Source organism: Leucoraja erinacea, chromosome 6 (assembly GCF_028641065.1).
Source record: "Leucoraja erinacea ecotype New England chromosome 6, Leri_hhj_1, whole genome shotgun sequence".
NCBI classification, from domain to species: Eukaryota; Metazoa; Chordata; class Chondrichthyes; order Rajiformes; family Rajidae; genus Leucoraja; species Leucoraja erinaceus.
Genome location: NC_073382.1, coordinates 52,446,377 through 52,467,457, shown reverse-complemented (window position 1 = coordinate 52,467,457; position 21,081 = coordinate 52,446,377). Strand labels below are relative to the sequence as shown.

At 41.5% G+C, this 21,081-nt stretch overlaps 1 protein-coding gene across 1 annotated transcript in view; it reads right to left on the bottom strand.

Moving 5' to 3' along the window:
- gucy1a2 (guanylate cyclase 1, soluble, alpha 2) overlaps nt 1-21,081 on the bottom strand; it is a 142,603-nt gene that overhangs the window by 75,045 nt on the left and 46,477 nt on the right. Inside the window, exon 3 of the mRNA XM_055637048.1 lies at nt 6,465-6,577. Coding sequence (XP_055493023.1) covers nt 6,465-6,577 — 113 coding nt within the window. The remainder of the gene's footprint in view (nt 1-6,464; nt 6,578-21,081) is intronic.

Below are 21,081 nucleotides of genomic sequence, written 5' to 3'. Positions count from 1 at the left end.
ACAAACAATCTTCATACAGACAGCACCCATAGTCAGGATGGAACCCTGGTCTCTTACACTGAAAGACAGCAATTCTACCGCTGCGCCACTGTGTCACCCTGAGTTGCGGAGGCCAAGTTATTGGGTATTTTTAAGGATTGACAGATTCTTGATTAGCAAGGTTGTCAACAATTATGGGGTGAAGGCAGGAGCATGGGGTTGAGAGGGAAAGATGGATCAACCATGATTGAATGGCGGAGTGGACTCGATGGGCCGAATGACCTAATTTTGCTCCTATCACTAATGAACATGAACAATCATGCATGTGAACTCACTTACATGTGAATACGTATAGACGCAGAATATGTTTGTAAATGCGTACAAGAACGGTTGATATTTCAGTGCTGGAGACAGTTCAGAAACAGATTTCATGTGCTTTCGATTTTTAATTTCTCTCCAGAGAAAATAGATTCTCTATGGTTGTGCTACAATTTCCTTTGAAAATTTTATGACGTCAAACAGATCAGCTTTTAGTCTTCAGCACTGAATGCAACACTGGTTTAGCTGAGTTCATATAAAGAGAGTGCAAGAATGAAAAGATAAATTTATGGAAAGCAATTCTCAGAGCAATCTGTGGGGTTTTGCTCTTTCCATTATTGAAATCACAATAAACCCATGAAGAGCAATGAACCAAGATTGACCAGAACATATTAAACATGACAATGTGTTTCCATAATGGGCAAAAGGGATTTCAATATTGGTATTGATTGTGGAGGAGCTGGGAAACTAAGACGTGCAGCAATTTAATTTAAAATTTAAAATTCTGAAGAATTTTAATAGATCGAATAGAGAAAATGTTTATCGTGCGTTTTCTTTGAATGCAGTCAGCAATATAAGGGTTATTAACTTAAACTTAAACATTAAAGAGTGAACAAGATGTTATGATAATATTTTTATATTGAAAATGCTGCTGGAATATGGAGATCCTTCTGCAGAATGGAGTCATATCAGAAATTATTATTATTTTTAAAACAGAATAGAGAAAAAAAATTGTTAACGAAGACACAGAAATATGAGAGAAAAGGATACTTGCATGCGTAATGACTCAAGCACAGTGACAATGGTTCACTCCATTATAGGAATGATGTGGTGGCTTTGGAGAGGGTGCAGAAGAAGTTTACCAGAATGCTGCCTAGATTAGATAGTATTATAAATAAGGGGAGATTGGACAAACTTGGATAATTTTCTCTGGAATATTGGAGGTTGAGAGGAAACCTGATAGAAGTATAAAATGTTATTAGTGGCATACAGTAGATAGGGTATACAATCAGAATCTAATTCTTAGGCTGGATATGTCAAGGACTAGAGGGTATGGCCTTAGGTGGGAGTCGCAAAGTATATAGGAGATGTGTGGGCCAATTTGTTTTACACAGTGGTGGATGCCTGTAACGTGTTACTATGGATGGTAGTTGAGGCAGATACGATAATGCCATTTAAGAGGCACATGGATATGCAAGGATTGGAGGCTTATGGCACGGGCAGAGGAAATTAGTTTAACCAGACATCATGTTCGGCATGGACATTGTGAAGTACCATTCCTGTGATGTAACATTCTATATTTTATGTAATAATTTCAACGTCAAAAGCCCCATTCCAGAGACATGAGCTCAGGCTTACAATGCAGTACAGATGCAGTGCTGCCTTCTCAGAGCTGATGTCTTTTAGATCAGATGTCAAACTGAAGCTCATACGTCTTCCCTGTCCAATATGTGTAAAGATTCCATGGCATAATTACAAAGAAAATCAAGGGAATTTTCCCCGGTGCTCAAGCCAATATTTATCTTTGAGGCAGTATTACCAAAATAGATTATCCAATTATTTAGTGATGCTTGTCACTAAATAATGAGATAATCTATTTTAGTAATACTGATTCACATCGGCTGCTATGTTCCCCATATTACAATTGCCACCACACTTCAAACGTTTGCTTTGCTGGACAATATCTGGGGATATGAAATGGTGCTATAAAATGCAAAGTCGTGCTTTGTTGGATCAGCCATGATTTTGCACGTTTGAGTGACAATTTGGCCTACTCCAGTAGAAACAAGGAACTGCAGATGCTGGTTTACAAAAAAAGACGCAATGTGCTAGAGTAATTCAATGGGTCAGGCAGCATCCCTGAAGAACATGGATAGGTGGCATCATGTTCTCCAGGGATGCTCGTACAATCATAAGTCATAGAAGTAAAATTAGGCAATTCGGCTAATCGAGTCTACTCCACCATTCTATCGTGGCTGATCTAGCTTTCCTTCTCAACCCCATTCTCCTACTTTCTCCCCATAACTTTTGAAACCCTTACTAATCAAGAATCTGTCAATCTCTTTAAAAAAAAATACCCAATGATTTGCCCTCCACAGCCGTCTGTGGCAATGAATTCCACAGATTCACCACCCTCTGACCAATTAAATTCCTCATCTCCTTTCTAAACGTACAGTGCATTCAAAAAGTATTCAGACCCATTCACCTTTTCCACATTTTGTTATGTTACAGTCTTATTCTAAAATGGATTAAATTCTTTTTTTTTTTAAATCATCAATCTACACACAATACCCCATAATAAAAAAGCGAAAACAGGTGTTTAGAAATTTTGCAACGTAATTAAAAAGACATAACTGAAATATCACATTTACATAAGTATTCAGACCCTTTACTCAGTACTTTGTTGAGGCATCTTTGGCAGCAATTACAACCTCAAATCTTCTTGGGTATGATGCTACAAGCTTGGCACACCTGCAATTAGGTAATTTCTCCCATTCTTCTCTGCAGATCCTTTCAAGCTCTGTCAGGTTGGATGGGGAGCCTCAATGCAGCTATTTTCAGGACCCTCCAGAGATGTTCGATCGGGTTCAAGTCCGGGCTCTGGCTGGGCCACTCAGGGACATTCACAGGCTCTTGCGTTGACTTTCGCTGTGTGCTTAGGGTCGTTGTCCTGGTGGAAAGTGAACCTCCGCCCCAGTCTCAGGTCCAGTATCTGGAGCAGGTTTTCATCAAGGATCTCTCTGTACTTTGCTCCGTTCATCTTTCCCTCGATCGTGACTGGTCTCCCTGTTCCTGCCGCTGAAAAACATCCCCACAGCATGATGCTGCCACCACCATGCTTCACCATAGGTATGGTATTGGCCAGGTGATGAGCGGTGCCTGGTTTCCTCCAGACGTGACACTTGACATTCAGGCCAAAGAGTTCAATCTTGGTTCCATCAGACCAGAGAATCTTGTTTGCCTTTTGGCAAACTCCAAGCGGGCTGTCATGTGCCTTTTACTGAGTAGTGGCTTCTGTCTGGCCACTCTACTATAAAGACCTGATTAGTGGAGAGCTACAGATATAGTTGTCCTTCTGGAAGGTTCTCCCATCTCCACAGAGGAACTCTGGAACTCTGTCAGAGTGACCATGGGGTTCTTGGTCACCTCCCTGACCAAGGCCATTCTCCCCCGATTGCTCAGTTTAGGCGGGCGACCAGGTCTATGAAGAGTCCTGGTGGTTCCAAGTTCTTCCATTTAGGAATGACGGAGGCCACTGTGCTCTTCGGGACCTGCAATGCTGCAGAAATTATTTTATACCCTTCCCCAGATCTGTGTCTCGACACAATCCTGTCTCAGAGGTCTACGGAAAATTCCTTCGTCTTCATGGCTTGGTTTTTGCTCTGACATGCACTGTCAACAGTGGGACCTTATGTAGACAGGTGTGTGCCTTTCCAAATCATGTCCAAACAATTTAATTTACCACTGGTGGGCTCCAATCAAGTTGAGGAAACATCTCAAGGATAATCAATGGAAACAGGATGAACCTAAGCTCAATTTTGAGTGTCATGGCTAAGGGTCTGAATCCTTACGTAAATGTGATATTTCAGTTATTTATTTTTAATTACGTTGCAAAAATTTCTAAACACCTGTTTTCGCTTCTTCATTCTGGGGTATTGTGTGTAGATTGATGATTAAAAAAAAAGAATCTAATCCATTTTAAAATAAGGGTGTAACATAACAAAATGTGGAAAAAGTGAACGGGTCTGAATACTTTCTGAATGCACTGTACGTCCCTTTATTCTGAGGCTGTGCCCTCTGAACCTAGACCTTCCCACTAGTGGATGCTGCCTGACCCGCTGATTTATTCCAGCACTTTGTGTCTTTTTTGGCCTACTCCTGTACTCGTTTCGTATAGTCTCAAAACTTTTATATTCGGGAGTTTACATTCACTTCAGATCACCAGCTTTTGTGGAGAGTTACTGCAAAACACAGACATCTCCCTAGATACTTAAACCCAATGACACTATTATTTATTTCATTTCTCTTTTAAACGTACATTTCTTAAATCCCTTTACTGTTTCTGTGTGTTTCTGTTATTATTAAGGTAAGTCTTTGCTCATTTTTGAGGTTTCCCATTTGATTTACTTCTTTCTTTAAGGTCACTTTGGGGTCTCACAAGTTTAGTCTGATCATAAAAGGCTTTCAGTGCATTTGCCTGCTTCCCTTAAAGGCCTGTCCCACTTGGGAGACCTCCACCGCGAACTCTGGCGGCCTTAAGCGACTAAACAAAATCAAGGTTGTGGTGACCTATGACCTCCTACTAACTTCCTCGACTATGTGTACGACCTCCTACGACTATGTTGAAGACCTCCCTTGACTATGAAGTAGACCTCCTTAGACTATGTTGAAGACAGGCTTCGACCATGTACGTTTTACTCAAGGATGGTCTCTGGCAAATTGGTCCGTGAATGAGCACGACCCCCTTCCACCTCAGAGGACCACACCGAAAACCAACAACGACCAGTGACGAGTGATTACAGCTCAAATGATCACCTGATAAAATTATGTAATGTCTACATTTTTTTCTCACTAAAAAATGCCTCCCAGATTTTTTTTTAAATCATTCTGAACCATGCAAGCAAGGAAGGAACTAGTTTGGAGGATGTTAGTAAAAATACAACTACTGCTGTTTGCAGTAGCCCTTTTGCTTCAGCAGCCTTTTAAGAAAGGCAGAAGGGGAAGAGCAAGGATGAAGAGGTAGCACAAGAAGATGTCTCAATGGGTGAATGGAGATGATGTGATGGACTGTCCCAGTACACCAGATGACTGGAAGAGAGTGGCGCTGGGCTTTGACAAAAGATGGAACTTTAAGCACACATGTGGGCCAGTGGATGGCAAGCATGCCATTCTTGTCCCTGTCCCTGTACCCCTCATTTTCCTTTTCGTACAGGATGGCATTCTGCTGGAACCAAGGTCCCCCTCCTGTTTCCAACAGGACAACGACCCTAGGCCCACAGCGAAAGTCAACGCAGGAGTTCTTTTTAGGGTTGTGCCCTCCTCCTGCGCTGCTGCCTTCTTGGTGCCATCTCTAGAACACATGTCTCCTCTCCAAAAAACTCTCCCGCTATGAATGAACATGCCCTGGAGTGACAGCGATCACGTGCTGCTGTTTACATTACCTTTTTTTCTACTGACCTTTTGTTCAGTAGAAAAAAAAGCTATTACCTTCGACCACCTTTGACTACCTACAACTAGCATCACGACCTACTACGACCGACTTCGACTAGACCTACGACTAAAAAAAATAGATTGTTCCCACGGCGACCTATTTTTAGTCGCGGTCAATTTTTAACATCTTGAAAAATACGCCGCGACCTAGCTGAAGCCTCGACTACGCGGAGACCACTCCCGAGCATGAAGGACAGTGACAAAGACCTCCTACGACCTCCTAGCGACCGCGCCGCGACTATGGGTTGCAGGCAAACTCGCCAGAGGTCACGGTGGAGGTCTCCCAAGTGGGACAGGGGCTTCAATAGTGAACATGCACTAATCTGAGTCATATTCTGGGGAATAAGATGTTTAACTGTATCAAGGATCAACAAGAAACTAATTACACACTGAATGAGTAACCTCTTCCGGGTCCATCCTATAAAATGGTGATTCAAATCAACATTAACCACATTAGAAGCATATTCCACAATGGTTTGTCTTGAGGGTGGCACAGCGGCACAGTACAGCCGTAGAGTTGCTGCCTTACAGCGCCAGAGACCCTGGTTCGATCCTGACTACGGGTGCTGCCTGTACGGAGTTGTACTTTCTTCCTGTGACCGTGACGGTTTTCTCCAGGTTCTCCGGTTTCCTCCCACACTGCAAAGACTTGTAGGTTAATAGGTTAATTGGCTTTGATAGAGATTGTAACTTGTTCCTAGCGTGTAGGATAGTGCTATTGTACGGTGATCACTGGTCGGCGTGGACTCGATTGGCTGAAGAGCCTGTTTCCGCGCTGTATCTCTAAACTAAACTAAACAAGATCAAAATAGTTTCTACTGGAAATCAAACCATGGCCTCGGCCAGCATGGTGGACAGAATCAAAATGACATTCAAGCAACTTCTGACTAACAAAATTATTTTGCAAGAGAAAACAACACTCTTGAGTGACATAGAATATAAAAAAACAATTCTACCAAGGACATTTGCCGAACACTGCAGTATTCCTGAGACGTCTTCCAGCTCCTCACTGACAGAATGATCTGTGTCCTGGTATCTGTTTGATGGCCGCAGGTCTCTTTCTAATTCTCTGCAATTGAAGCAAAATAACAGTTTATAACTCTTGGTGGAACAGACATGCATACAGACAGGAGAACATCCTTAGTATCACAAGACTGCCCTCCACTATCGTATGGTGCTGACATTAAAGATTAATTTGTGGCAAGATTTCTCACATCTGGTTTTAAGTTACATGGTAAGAATGCTAATCCTGCAAAAAACGCAATGTGTAGCTACGCATAAAATCAGGAAAGACTTGTTTGACACCTGAAGGTGCTGTTCAGTGACCTGTTACACTGGGATCTTGCACATTCATCTGAGCAAAATCCATTAGGCATCAGAAAATATCTGCCAGAGCAACTTGACCAGAAAGCTAGATTATCAAATTCAAGCTTTTGGAAAGGGATGCTCTTACCTTGCAAAACTAAACCATTCGTCAGTGGACACAATAAGATTATTATTATGTCCACTTTTATCTCACGATGAATCAACAACCACCAGCAATTGTTAATATCTGCTTTAAGCACCATTAATATTTCAAAATGTACAGTCACGCATCAACATAGCAGGTCCCTGATTTGCTATGGAAGAACACAGAGTTTTGAAAGGACTGATTTCACTGTTCAGGAGGGTACTGGGTGAAGAATTTTTAAATGACCAGAGAACTACCTGAGCTCACCAGCTTCATGTCATCGGGACTATGCAGTATGATTCAACTGATTTCAGCCTCCCAGCTGATTTACAAGGCACAGTGAGGGCCTTCCCTACCACTGGGAGATGTCTCCAACACTGAATTTCACTGTCATTTCACCCAAGCCGGGAATTAAAAAGGTAGGTGACTTGTATGAAATGGGAAATTTATTATCATTTCAACAACTAAAATCAAAATTTAAATTGAATAACAACCAATATTTTAAATATTTACAGGTATGTGATTTTATGAAGAAATATATACCAAGATTTCAAAGTATAATTTTAGATCCACTTGAAGAAGCAATGAATTTCAAGGCGGAGTCACAAAAATTAATATCATACCTATATAACAGTATTTTAAACAGAGAATTACCATCAACAGAGGCAATTAGAGAAGACTGGGAAAAATAATTAATGACAAAAATCTCAAAAGAAACATGGGAAAAGTATTTGATATATATACATAAATGTTCGATTAACGCTAGACACAATTTAATTCAATTTAAAATATTACATAGATTATATTATTCAAAAATTAGGTTGAATAAATTTTATCCAAATATCTCTCCCTTCTGTGATAAATGTCTTTCTCAAAATGCCAATATTACACATTCATTTGTTTCTTGTACAAAACGTCAGAAATTTTGGTGTGATATATTTGATATATTCACAAAGCTATTTAAGATAAAAATGGACTCTAATACTGAAATGATTATATTTGGATTAAGGGGAGATGGGAACAAATTAAATAAACACCAAAACTCATTCTTTAATTATGGGTTAATAATAGCAAAAAAACTTATACTTAAATTTTGGAAAAATGCTAATATACCAACATTTAAAATGTGGATCAGTAATATGCTGGACACAGCGCATTTGGAAGAAATGGGACTCCTCCTAATAGACAAACAAGACCAATTCTTAATGAGTTGGTTCCCATTTATTGATATCTTGGAGTCATGTGGTGCAACAGTATCGTGAAAGTTAAAAGTTTCAGGTATGGGTGAAGGACGATCTAGAACATAAAAAATCATCTCCTTGTGGCGATTGGATAAACTTCCTCCAGCTTTCCCTCCTCACTTATTTCTTTTCTTCACTATTTTCTTTTTCTGCTTCTTACTCACGCACACTAGCCTATCCTTCACTCTTTACCACCTCTTTTTATTTTTCTCTTCTTACTTTTCTCTTTAAAAAAAAAAAAAGGAAGTTGTACGGAGAATGTAATATGTTAACATACTTTTGGGAACCTGTAAAAAGGTACCACTGTAATTGTACTTACTTCTAATAAAATTAAAAAAAAATTAAAAAAATTAAAAAATGTCACCCAAGCCGGAGGAGAAGGGTATGGAGGGAGCCTGAAAAGAATAAGAGAGAGGCTGTATGTTGGGAGGCTGAGGTACCAATAGCCATCTGAGCTCAATGTACATTCAAACAGATTCCAAAGAGAAAAACTGTAAGTTCGAGCAGTTCTTGCAGCAATCGTTGGCAAGCCTGCAAAAGATTTGATTTATTGTTCCAAGGTGACTTGTAGGTAAGTCAATTAATTTTATTTTAATCTGTGTCAACATATAGAACACCATACAACTTATAAAATCTAACACTGTGATTCACGTTGCTACAAGGAACGGCAGATGCTGGTTCATAGTAAAAGGCATAATGTGCTTGAATGACACAAAGTTCTTGACTAACTCAGCGGGCCAGGCAGCATCCCTAGAGAACATGATGTTTCAGGTCAGGACCCTTCTTCAGACTCAATGTGGTGGAGTAACTCAGTAGGTCAGGCAACATACAAAAAAAGGACATAAAATGTTGGACAAACTCAGCAGATACAAAATAAAATGTGCCAGAGTAAAATTTAAAAACGCTGCCTGACCCATTAAGTGACTCCAACACGTTATGTATTTTTACTGTGATACACATTTTCAGTTTATACTGTACTATGCATGGTTGCCTCCTCTTTGACCCAAGCTCTCTTGAAGTTTCCAAATCGGGAGCCTGGAATTAGCCCCACGGTCTAAAATAGGTTCCTTTTTAGGAATTATTTAATGACATATTTCTGTACGTTCTGAACACTTTCTTCCTTGTGCGTGCTCAGCTTCTTCCAACCAGCCTGAACTGGAGATGATGGGCAGAAGACCTCCACACAGTTGTGTTGTATAGATCCACAGCAGGATGTGCCAGACACCAGACAGATCTGACCCTACCTTCAATTCTCAGCATTAAACTCTGGTTATTTTCTTTGTCATAATTTTGGCATTAATTGCCAGAGCACACATATTTTACTAAGTAAAGTTTTATTTTTAATGTTAAAGTAGTTTTATATTTAAACAGATTTTCCATCCATTTAATCTTGTCTCAGTTTCGTGGGAGTCATATTTTCCCATCTGTTTGGGCATGTTTTAACTCATGCACAAAGAATGCGATTAGACAGTGCAAACTAAAATATTTTGCACAATAATATTACCTTCACACTGAGAAAACGATGTGCACATACAAAATTTCCTCCAACCCATTATTATTGCAAGTAATTCACATGAACACTCCCAGAATTTGTAGTTTAGTTTAGAGATATAGTGGATACAGAGATACAGCATGGAAACAGGCTCTTCGGTCCACCTGGTCCACAATTTACATAGGCCAATTACCCTACAAATGTGCACGTCTTTGGGATGTGAGAGGAAACCCGAGCCCCCAGAGGAAACTTTGCGGTCAGAGGGAGAACATGCAAACCCCACATAGACAGCACCCGAATCTGAACCTGAATCTGTAAATAAACTCAATATCCCTGCTGCATTACTTCCAAATTCATTGATATTTTTGGTCAACAAAAATTGACTAAACTCATTAAAAAAACAACATATAGAATTTGTGGCCATCTGTGGGACTTCCAAACTCCTACAACCCTTTAAATGTAACAGCCCGACTCTATGTGCTACCAGCCCTAGACTCAAAAACACTGAATACTCTCTCTGCATCCACTTCATTGGTTTCCCACAACTTCCATCTAATCACCACTTCTATATTACAAAAAATACATTCATTATTTCTGTAATTTCTCCTTAAATGTAACCGTTAGAGCCTCAATAAGTCTGTGATGGAGTCTTCAAATCCCAAAATACCCTTCATTAAATGGTAGAGTGGGAGAGCTAAGCCCAGTGATACTTCACTGAGGAGAGTACAGAGAGAGGGAGAGAAGGATCATAGCTAGGAGAATTGCGTGTCCATGAGTCTTTCAGGACCAATCCATCTCTTCCTGAATCCAGAGCCCAAACGTTCAAAGGCCACGGTTGACAGTATTCTGCCACCTTCAACAGCCGTAGTTACATACGAGTGCCGATGGAATTATGGTACTGTCATGCTGAATTTATTGGCCTCTGGATCATTTCAAGCCAAGGATGGTGATTTATGTCATATTTTGCAACCTACTGCTGCCCAAGATTACGCAGAAGAAATCCACTCAAGGAAAAGAATATTCATGTCTATCTCCTTGATGAAAGAACATCAGGAAGTGTAGAAGCATTTGCACAGATTGTATGCTTCATTAGTACAATGATAAAGCCACGTACAAGTATGCCCTCATCTTGGAGCTGACTTCCTTGTTCAAAACCAACAGCATCAACAAACTCCAATGGTTCACGATGGTATTGCGATTGCAACTTTGTCAGTATCTTTCAGTTAGAACATAGAAATGAACAGTGCAGGAATAGGCCATTGTTGTACAATGTCTGTGCCAAACATAATACAAAGAAAAACTAACTTCATCTGCCTACATATGATCCATACCCCTCTATTTCCCGTATATATATATCTGCCATGTAACTGCAACTTAAATGCCACTATCGTATCTGCCTTCAACACTATCCCCAGCAGCATGTTCCAGGCACCCACCAGCTTGTGTGTAAAATGGATGGATAACATTTTGGGTTCCTAACCCAAGACATCATCCATCCTTTTTCTCTAGAGGTGCTGCCTGACCCACTGAATAACTCCAACACTTTTTGTCTATCTTCCCTCTAGTCCAGTATTTGACGTTATTATTATGTTTTGACAGGACAAACACATTTTTTTATAGTTTCAAAGAGCTCAGATGATAGACTGCCCTTTTCAGTCTTAAACACCACCATTTAATACAAAATAATAATAATAATAATAATGCATTTCATTTGCTGGCGCCTTTCTGGACACCCAAGGACATAAAATCACAATACATTTATCAATATTAAAATCAAGTTGATTAAAAACAAAAAAAAAACAACAAAAATTACACAAAACATTTTAAGTCATTAAAATCAGGGTGAACATGGTGGAAGTTATGTCGGGTATGCTAATCTAAACAGGTGTGTTTTGAGTTGTGGTTTGAATTGATCGATAGTGTCCAGGCGACGGATGGGAGGTGGGAGAGTGTTCCAGAGACGTGAGGCAGAGCAGCTGAAGGCTCTGGCACCCATGGTGCTGAGTCTAAATGTGGGGACAGTTAAAATTGCAGCTGAGGAGGAACTAAGTGACCGGGAAGGAGTGTATGGTAGCAGCAGGTCAGAGAGGTATTGGGGAGCAAGGTGGTGTAGGGCTTTGAAGGTCAGCAGTAAAATCTTGTAGTTAATCCGGTGGTGCACAGGGAGCCAGTGGAGCTGAGTGAGGATGGGTGTGATGTGGTCCGATGATCTGGTGCGGGTGATGATCCGGGCTGCAGAGTTCTGAATGCATTGGAGGCGATGAAGAAGTTTATTGGAGGTGCAAGTGAGGAGGGCGTTGCAGTAATCGATGCGGGATGTGACCAGAGCGTGGATGAGGACTTTTGTATTGTCTTTGGAGAGGGAGGGGTGGAGTCTGGAGATGTTGCGGAGATGAAAGTATGCAGAGCGTGTGATATTGCTGATGTGGGGGCTAAAGGAAAGTGTACTGTCCAGAAATGATGCCAAGACTTTTGACATGGGAGGAGGTGGGTATGGGTGAGCCATCAACTGAAATGGTGAACGGGTGGGTTTTGGAGAGTGTGGACTTTGAGCCAATTAGCATGATTTCTGTTTTATTTCCATTGAGTTTTAGAAGGTTGAGTGACATCCAGTTGCTGATAGCTTGAAGACAGGTGGTGAGGTCAGTTGGGGGAAGGGAGGTGATTGGTTTTGTGGAGAGGTAAAGTTGTGTATCATCGGCGTAGCAGTGAAAATTGATTCCAAAATGACGGAGCATATTGCCAAGAGGTTGAATATAGATGATAAAAAGCAGTGGCCCCAGCACCGATCCCTGAGGAACACCATGGGTGACTGTGGCAGTTGTGGATGTGACTTTATTTCCCTGGATGAACTGTTTTCTGTCGTGTAGATAGGACATGAACCAAAGTAGTGCATTGTTGTTGATGCCGGTGGCAGATAGATGTTCCAGAAGAATTGGGTGGGAGATGGTGTCAAAGGCTGCTGTGAGGTCGAGGAGGATCAGAATGGATAAGTGACTGGTGTCAGCTGCGAGAAGGAGATCATTTGTAATTTTTACCAAGGCTGTTTTAGTTCTGTGATTGTGGCGAAAACCGGACTGAAATGGTTCATAGAGGTTATTGTTTTGAAGGTGGACTTGAAGTTGTGTCGCTACTGTCCTTTCCAGAAGTTTAGTGATGAATGGGAGGTTGGAGATGGGGCGGTAGTTATTTGGATTGTTTGGATCAGAACCTGTTTTTTTTAGAATCGGGGTGACAGAAGCTGTTTTGAGAGATGTAGGGACAGTAGCAGTTGATAGGGAGGAGTTAATTATGGACGTTATGATGGGTGAGATAGAGGGCAGACAGGATTTAACCAGGACAGTAGGAATGGGATCAAGCAAGCAGGAGGAGTTCTTGGACTTGGTGATGAGTTTAGTTATTTCTTCGACTGTTGGAAGCTGGAAAGTAGATAGGGTGGAGAGTGGGGAGTCCAGTGTGGAAGTCCAGGGTGGGCTGTTGCGAGCAGAAGCTGAGAAAGAGTTCAATTGGTGATGAATGCTGGTGATTTTGGTACTGAAGAAGTCCAAAAACATATTACACTGAGCAGTGGAGGTGAGGTGATTCGAGGTTTCAGGAGGCTTAAGTAGTTTGTTGACAGTGGAGAATAAAGTCCGAGTGTTATTTTCACTGTTGTTGTTGCCATAATGCAAAAATAATCTATTCTATCATGTACTCAACAAGTCATTCTATTACAGTTCTTGCTACCAATTATGGCTGTGCACACACCCATCTTGGAAAGGCAGTCCAAACCCAGATTGCTTTGCCCCCTAGGCCTCAAAATATTTTATTTCTACAAAAAACTATCTCCTTTAATTGGAAATGCGACCATTTCCCCTTGACATACAACTCCATAAGAAAAAAGGCATAGTGCTGGAGTAACTCTGCGAGTCATGCAGCATCTCTGGAGAACATGGATAGGTGACGTTTCAGGTCGGAACTCTTCTTCAGACTTTGAAGAAGGATCCCAACCCAAAACGTCACGTATCCATGTTCTCCAGGGAAGCTGCCTGACCCACTGAGTTACTCCAGCACTTTGTGTCTTATTTTGCAAACCAGCATCTGCAGTTCCTCGTGTGCCCAAAATAAATACCTTCATTATAGACCTCAACTAGCCATTTAATTACCAAAGCTCCAAGAGCACATCAGAGATGGGATATGCCGCATAAGGAGACTCCATGAGTTAATTCACAAACACTTCCACCATCTGCAAGGCACAACAGGAATAAAGACCATGGATGTTTTCCTATGCACCATTTTAGCAATCCCTTCAAAAAGGTAATTGATGTTCATGAGGAATGACTTAAGCTTTACGAGTGAATTCTGAAGAATTCAGCAGAAATGTTTTATGGAATGACTGATTATCTTCAAAAAAGAATTGAGCAATTACCTGCTGAAGAATGTGAGGCAAACTGGTGTTTGGATTCCCTGCTCACTTTCATAAAAAGTGGCGCAACAGAAGCAATTTTCCAATCTAAAGAAATGGATCCTAAATCAAGTTACCCTCACAAGATTATAGGCAGGAATCTGCAATAGTCTCATTGCCTTCTTTTAAAAACTGCAATAGAACACTGATCTGGGGATTTGTCATACTTTAATATCAATAACAAATGCTGGGGGTTTTCCTGAGAGGATATTGAGTCAGATGACCTTACACTCTCTGGAGTTTAGAGATGATCTCATTGAAATATAGAAAATGATGAGATAGTTTAATAAGACTTTAAAAAAAAACCGTAATGATCACCTTGTCCAAGTCATTAATGGCATTGTTTTCTTCATCATTTCTATTTTGCCAACATTAATTTTGATGTCACAATGGATGAATCAAGGTTTTCTGGGGAATACCTGTCATGCTATGCTCTTCTTTCATTGGAAATAATGTTTCAAGATAATAGTTCTCACTCTTTTCTTCTTTTCACTTACAAGATAACAGGTTTCAAAGGATCTGTGAGGCTATTGTTTTGTTTGCTCTGTTATCTTTCCATCATCCCTGTTAGTATTTCTTAATAATTGTTTGGTTTCTCAACATTTATGGCCATTTGCATCTTTCCCATCAGTTGCCCGGGTCTGATTTGGTTTTACCCTCTTTTGAATGCTTCATCTTTATGTTTTACTAGACCAATTGCAGACCCGTTGGGTCTGCTCCCCCAATGGTGTGATCCCCCAACCCAATATTCCACCATGCACCCGTCTCCTCCAACGGAACTGAACCCTTTCCCAAATGTAAGATTCCAGCACTCCCCTGCCTCCCTCAGCAGTGGATTTAAAAATAATTCCAATTTCACCTCCCCTGCCTGCTGCAGCAGTTCCAATTGCAATACCAATTGGCCCAACCCCTCCTGTTGAAGCACTTGCTGTGATATTCCATTGAGGTGAAAAGTTCAGAGTGTTCCTGTCTTGCAACTTTGTTTTGAAGTGTGTTGGAAGCTGATAGGAAGGAGCAGTGAATCAAAAGGAAGAAAGGCAGCCGGCAGCCAGACGGATAGTCGTCAGGTGGCAGCCACAGACTTTTATATAATAATAGATGTAAAACCTTACATCATCCATCATTGTGTAGGAAGGAACTGCAGGTGCTGGTTTACATCAAAGATAGACACAAAATGCTGGTCATTCATTGGGTCAGGTCGTGTTTCTGGAGAAAAGGAATAGGTGACGTTTTGGGTCAAGACCCTTCTTTAGACTGAAGAAGAAGTCAGACCTTCTTCAGTCTGAAGAAGGGTCTCTACACGAAGCATCACCTATTCCTTTTCTCCAGAGATGCTGCCTGACCTGCTGAGCCACTCCAGCATTTTGTGTCTATCCTCATCCATCATTGTGCGTTTTTAGGTGTGGTCTTCAGTTTGTTCAGAGTATCAAGACTTTAAACTAGAACGGTTTGGGGGAGGGACTCAAATATAGAAAGCTAGTAGACAGTGTGTGAGGCAGGAGGCAGAGAAGGGAAGCACTCAGACCCAATATGTAGGGGAGAAAGAAGAAAAAGATAATAAACAGAGAATAAAAGGCGGTGGGTTTCTTAAATGTGTATATTTTAATGCTAGGAGCATTGTAAGAAAGGTGGATGAGCTTAGAGCCTGGATTGACACCTGGAAGTATGATGTTGCGGCGATTAGTGAAACATGGTTGCAGGATGGCTGTGATTGGAAACTAAATATTCCAGGATTTTGTTGCTTCAGGTGTGATAGAATTGGAGGGGCAAGAGGTGGAGGTGTTGCATTGCTTGTTAGCGAAGATATTACAGCAATGCTTTGGCAGGAGAGATTAGAGGGCTCGTCTAGGGAGGCTACTTGGGTGGAACTGAGAAATGAGAAAGGTGTAGCAACACTTATAGGGGTGCATTATAGACCGCCTAATGGGGAGCGAGAATTGGAAGAGCAAATATGTAAGGAGATAGCAGATATTAGTAGCAAGCACAAGGTTGTGATTGTGGGAGATTTCAATTTTCCACACATAGACTGGGAAACACATTTTGTAAAAGGGCTGGGTGATTTGGAGTTTGTAAAATGTGTGCAGGATAGTTTTTTTGCAGCTATACATAGAGGTGCCTACTAGAGAAGGGGCATTTCCTAACAGGTCTCATGACCTGTTAGGAAATGAGACAGGTCAGGTGGCGGAGGTATGTGTTGGGGAGCACTTCAGGCCCAGTGATCACAATACCATTAGTTTCAATATAATTATGGAGAATGTCAGAACTGGACCAAGGGTTGAGATTTTTGATTGGAGAAAGGCTAACTTTGAGGAGATGCGAAAGGATTTAAAAGGAGTGAATTGGGACATTTTATTTTACGGGAAGGATGTAGAAGAGAAATGGAGGGCTTTTAAAGGTGACATTTTAAGAGTACAGAATCTTTATGTCCCTGGTCGGTTGAAAGGAAAGAGTAATAATTGGAAAGAGCCATGGTTTACAAGGGAAATTGGACACTTGGTTCGGAAAAAGAGAGAGATCTACAATAATCATAGGCAGCATGGAGTAAATGAGGTGCTTGAGGAGTAAAAAGAATGTAAAAAGAATCTTAAGAAAGATATAGAAAAGCTAAAAGAAGATATGAGGTTGCTTTGGCAAGTTAAGGTGAAAGTAAATCCAAAGGGTTTCTACAGCTATATTAATAGCAAGAGGATAATGAGGGATAAAATTGGTCCATTAGAGTGTCAGAGTGGACAGCTATCTGCAGAGCCAAAAGAGATGGGGGAGATATTGAACAATTTATTTTTGTCGATACTCACCAAGGAGAAGGATATTGAATTATGTGAGGTAAGGGAATCAAGTAGCTATGGAAACTATGAGGATCAAAGACGACGAAGTACTGACACTTTTGAAAAATATAAAAGTGGATAAGTCTCCAGGTCCTGACAGGATATTCCATAGGACATTGTGGGAAGTTAGTGTAGAAATAGCAGGGACTATGACAGAAATATTTCAAATGTCATTAGAAATGGGAATGGTGCCGGAGGATTGGCGTACTGCGCATGTTGTTCCATTGTTTAAAAAGGGGGTCTAAGAGTAAACCTAGCAATTATAGACCTGTTAGTTTGACATCAGTGGTGGGCAAATTAATGGAAAAGATACTTAGAGATAATATATAAAATCAACTGGATAAACAGGGTCTGATTAGGAACAGTCAACATAGATTTGTGCCTGGAAGGTCATGTTTGACTCATCTTCTTGAATTTATTGAAGAGGTTACTAGGGAAATTGATGAGGGTAAAGCAGTGGATGTTGTCTATACGGACTTCAGTAAGGCCTTTGACAAGGTTCCACATGGAAGGTTGGTTAAGAAGGTTCAATTGTTGGGTATTAATAGTGCAGTAACAAGATGGATTCAACAATGGCTGAATGGGAGATAACAGAGAGTAATGGTGGATAACTGTTTGTCAGGTTGGAGGCCGGTGACTAGTGGGGTGCCTCAGGGATCTGTGTTGGGTCCACTGTTGTTTGTCATATACATCAATGATCTGGATAATGGTGTGGTAAATTGGATTAGTAAGTACGCAGATGATACTAAGATAGGTGGTGTTGTGGATAATGAAGTAGAATGAAGTGTGAGGTGCTACATCTTGGCAGGACAAATCAAAATAAGACATACATGGTAAATGGTAGCGAATTGAGGAATGCAGTTGAACAGAGGGATCTAGGAATAACTGTGCATAGTTCCCTGAAGGTTGGAATCCCATGTAGATAGGGGGGTAAAGAAAGCTTTTGCTGTGCTGGCCTTTATAAATCAGAGCATTGAGTATAGAAGTTGGGATGTAATGTTAAAATTGTACAAGGCATTGGTGAGGCTAATTCTGGAGTATGGTGTACAATTTTGGTCATCAAATTATAGGAAAGATGTCAACAAAATAGAGAGAGTACAGAGGAGATTTACTAGAATGTTGCCTGGGTTTCAGCACCTAAGTTACAGAGAAAGTTTGAACAAGTTAGGTCTTTATTCTTTGGAGTGCAGAAGGTTAAGGGGGGACTTGATAGAGGTCTTTAAAATTATGAGAGGGATGGACAGAGTTGACGTGGATAAGCTTTTTCCATTGAGAGTAGGGAAGATTCAAATGATCAGGGGCCATGATTTGAGAATTAAGGGACAAAAGTTTAGGGGTAACTTAAGGGGAAACTTCTTTACTCAGAGAGTGGTAGCTGTGTGGAATGTGCTTCCAGTGGAAGTGGTGGAGACAAGTTCGATTTTATCATTTAAAAATAAATTGGATAGGTATATGGATGGGAAAGGAATGGAGGGATATGGTCTGAGTGCAGGTAGATGGGACTAGGTGAGAGTAAGTGTTCGGCGCAGACTAGAAGGGCCGAGATGGCCTGTTTCCGCGCTGTAATTGTTATATGGTTCTATTAAAAAAAAGATTTCACCAAAAAAATAAGTTTAAAAAATGTGCAAGTGAGATATATTTGGGATAACTAATGCAAATTTTGAACTTAAATATCCCCATTACACATTGAATACAGAGGGGGAGAGAGAGAGGGGGGAGAGGGAGAGGGGGATAGAGAGGCAGTGCTGCCAATTCCCATGCACTGAGCGTGAGAATCACGCATTTCACCAAATTCTCACTCTGATAACAAATTTCTCTCGCTCTGTTGTGAGAAATTTTGTGATCAACGAAAATTTCAAAACTCATATCCACTGCATGGGCCGCGGGTGTTAGAAGCGGAAGCAGCAGCGGGGACAGATGCAGACGAGGAGCGGGGCTGGAGAGTGTTTTTGGGGCTGGCGAGTCGCTCACTGCAACTCCGGCCATGGAGCAGCCTCAGTGCAAGAGTCCCGGGTCATCGGAGGCGTCGAAGCATTGCGCCGCTGCCGTGAGTCTCTGTGCCAAATTCGCCCAGGTGACCGGCATGGATCAGGCTGCGGCTCGGTGCTGGAGTAAGTACCAAGCACTGGGTAGATACGGTGGAAGATAGTGGACTTCAAATGGGGATGGTTGGTGAAAGCATCCTGCTTGCCTGCTAGATTTTCACTTACTGTAACTGCAGGAAAAATGTTCCTGATGTTGGGGGCGCTCAGAACCATAGGTCACAGTTTAAGAATAAAGGGGGGGGCAGTTAGGACTGAGATGAGAACAAAGTTTCTTCACGCAGAGAGTTGTGAATCTGTGGAATTCTCTGCCACAGAAGGCAGTGCAGGGCAATTCACTGGATGTTTTCAAGAGAGAGTTAAATTTTGTTCTTGGGGCTAACGACATCAAGGGATATGGGGAAAAAACAGGAAAGATGTACTGATTTTAGATGAATAGCCATGATCATATTGAATGGCAATGCTGTCTCGAAGGGCCGATGGCCTATTCCTGCACCTATTTTCTATGTTTCTATGCTTGAGTACATGGCAATAAAACTCGATCACTTGATTTTGAAGCATTCATGCATGGTGGAGGTATAATGTAGTCATAGTGATACAGTGTGAAAACAGGTCCTTCGGTGCAACTTTCCCATACCCGCCACATGTCCCAGCTAGACCAGCTGCTTTTAGTCCATATCTCCAAACCTGTCCTATCCATGTATCAGTCTAACTTTTTCTTAAATGTTGGGATGGCTCCTGCCTCAACTACCTCCTCTGGCAGCTTGTTCCTTACACCCATCACCCTTTGTGTGGATAAAGTTACCCCTTAAAAAGTTACCTCTTAAAAATACTTCATACAAAAAACATTGAAATCATACTTCTACAGTGCACTAAAACATGATTTTAATACATCAAATTTCAAAAAGTTCCTACCTTGGGAGGGGGAACACCCTTCTTCCACACCCTCTCCCCACTCGGTTGCTCCACTCCCTCACCTGGTACCCCCAAGGCCAGTGATCAGTGATCGCACAGCCTCCCTCTTTTCAAAAACGCTCCAATCCAATTTAAAGCATATATATTGCATTCAAGGGAAAGTTAAAAGACGCTATACTCCCTCGGGCTTGGTCTCTCGCAATTTCTCACTCCCAACTCTCACCCAATGTTGGCAGCCCTGGTAAAGGGGAAATCATCTCTTATAAAAAGTGCAGTAGAATATTCCCATAAAAGATCGACACAAAATGCTGGAGTAATTCAGCGGGTCAGGCAGTATCTCTTGTGAACAGGAATTAGCAAAGTGTACAGAAATAGTCCACTGGAAAGAGGCACCATATTTTGGGGCCATTTTCAAAGTCCAGTCTGCACTCTAGTTGTTATGAGCGCTGTCCATTCCAGGCAAGCCCTGGGCTGCTGCAGGCATCCGGCCATCGCCTTCCATGTGGATCATCCAGCGAACCAACATCCCGCTCCTCGCCTGTCCGTCTTTGTGCCGCGGGAGTGCATCCCGCAGCCGACCTTGAAGGCACTGTAGGACAGACCCCGGTTCCGTCTCACACTTCCTCTTCTCCCGCCTTGTCCGTCGTCATTGTTGACTCCATCCTCTGGTTTTCAAGGAAGAGCAGGGCCTGTCCTGTAGTTTCCCCCCCTAACGTCTGTGGCCCGCCGGCGAAGACAAGCAGGGGCCGGCTTGGCGGCTTCCCGCCAACAGGCCACAACACAGCCCACCGGGAGCTTCTGCCGCATGGCTCACTGGCACCTTCTGTTTATGTACATGTTGTTTAATCAATATATGCATGCTGATTATAAAGTGATGCTGTAAATATTTTTTTTCATTCGAATATGTTATCTGCTGTACTCACACTTGTTTTACCAATCACAGTGGCACCTTAATGACATGAATATTAGCATGTGAGCAGCTCATGCTCGTTAGAAATGTTCAGGGAAGGTTGAATGAGCAAAGCTGATTTGACATCACCAAGCCATTTTGATGCTCATATTCCAGATATTCCTATTTTAAACTTCCTCAATTGAGCATAAATTCTGCAGCAGGCCAGAAACCATCAACAGCTGACACCTATTAAACAACTTACAGGTTGGTAG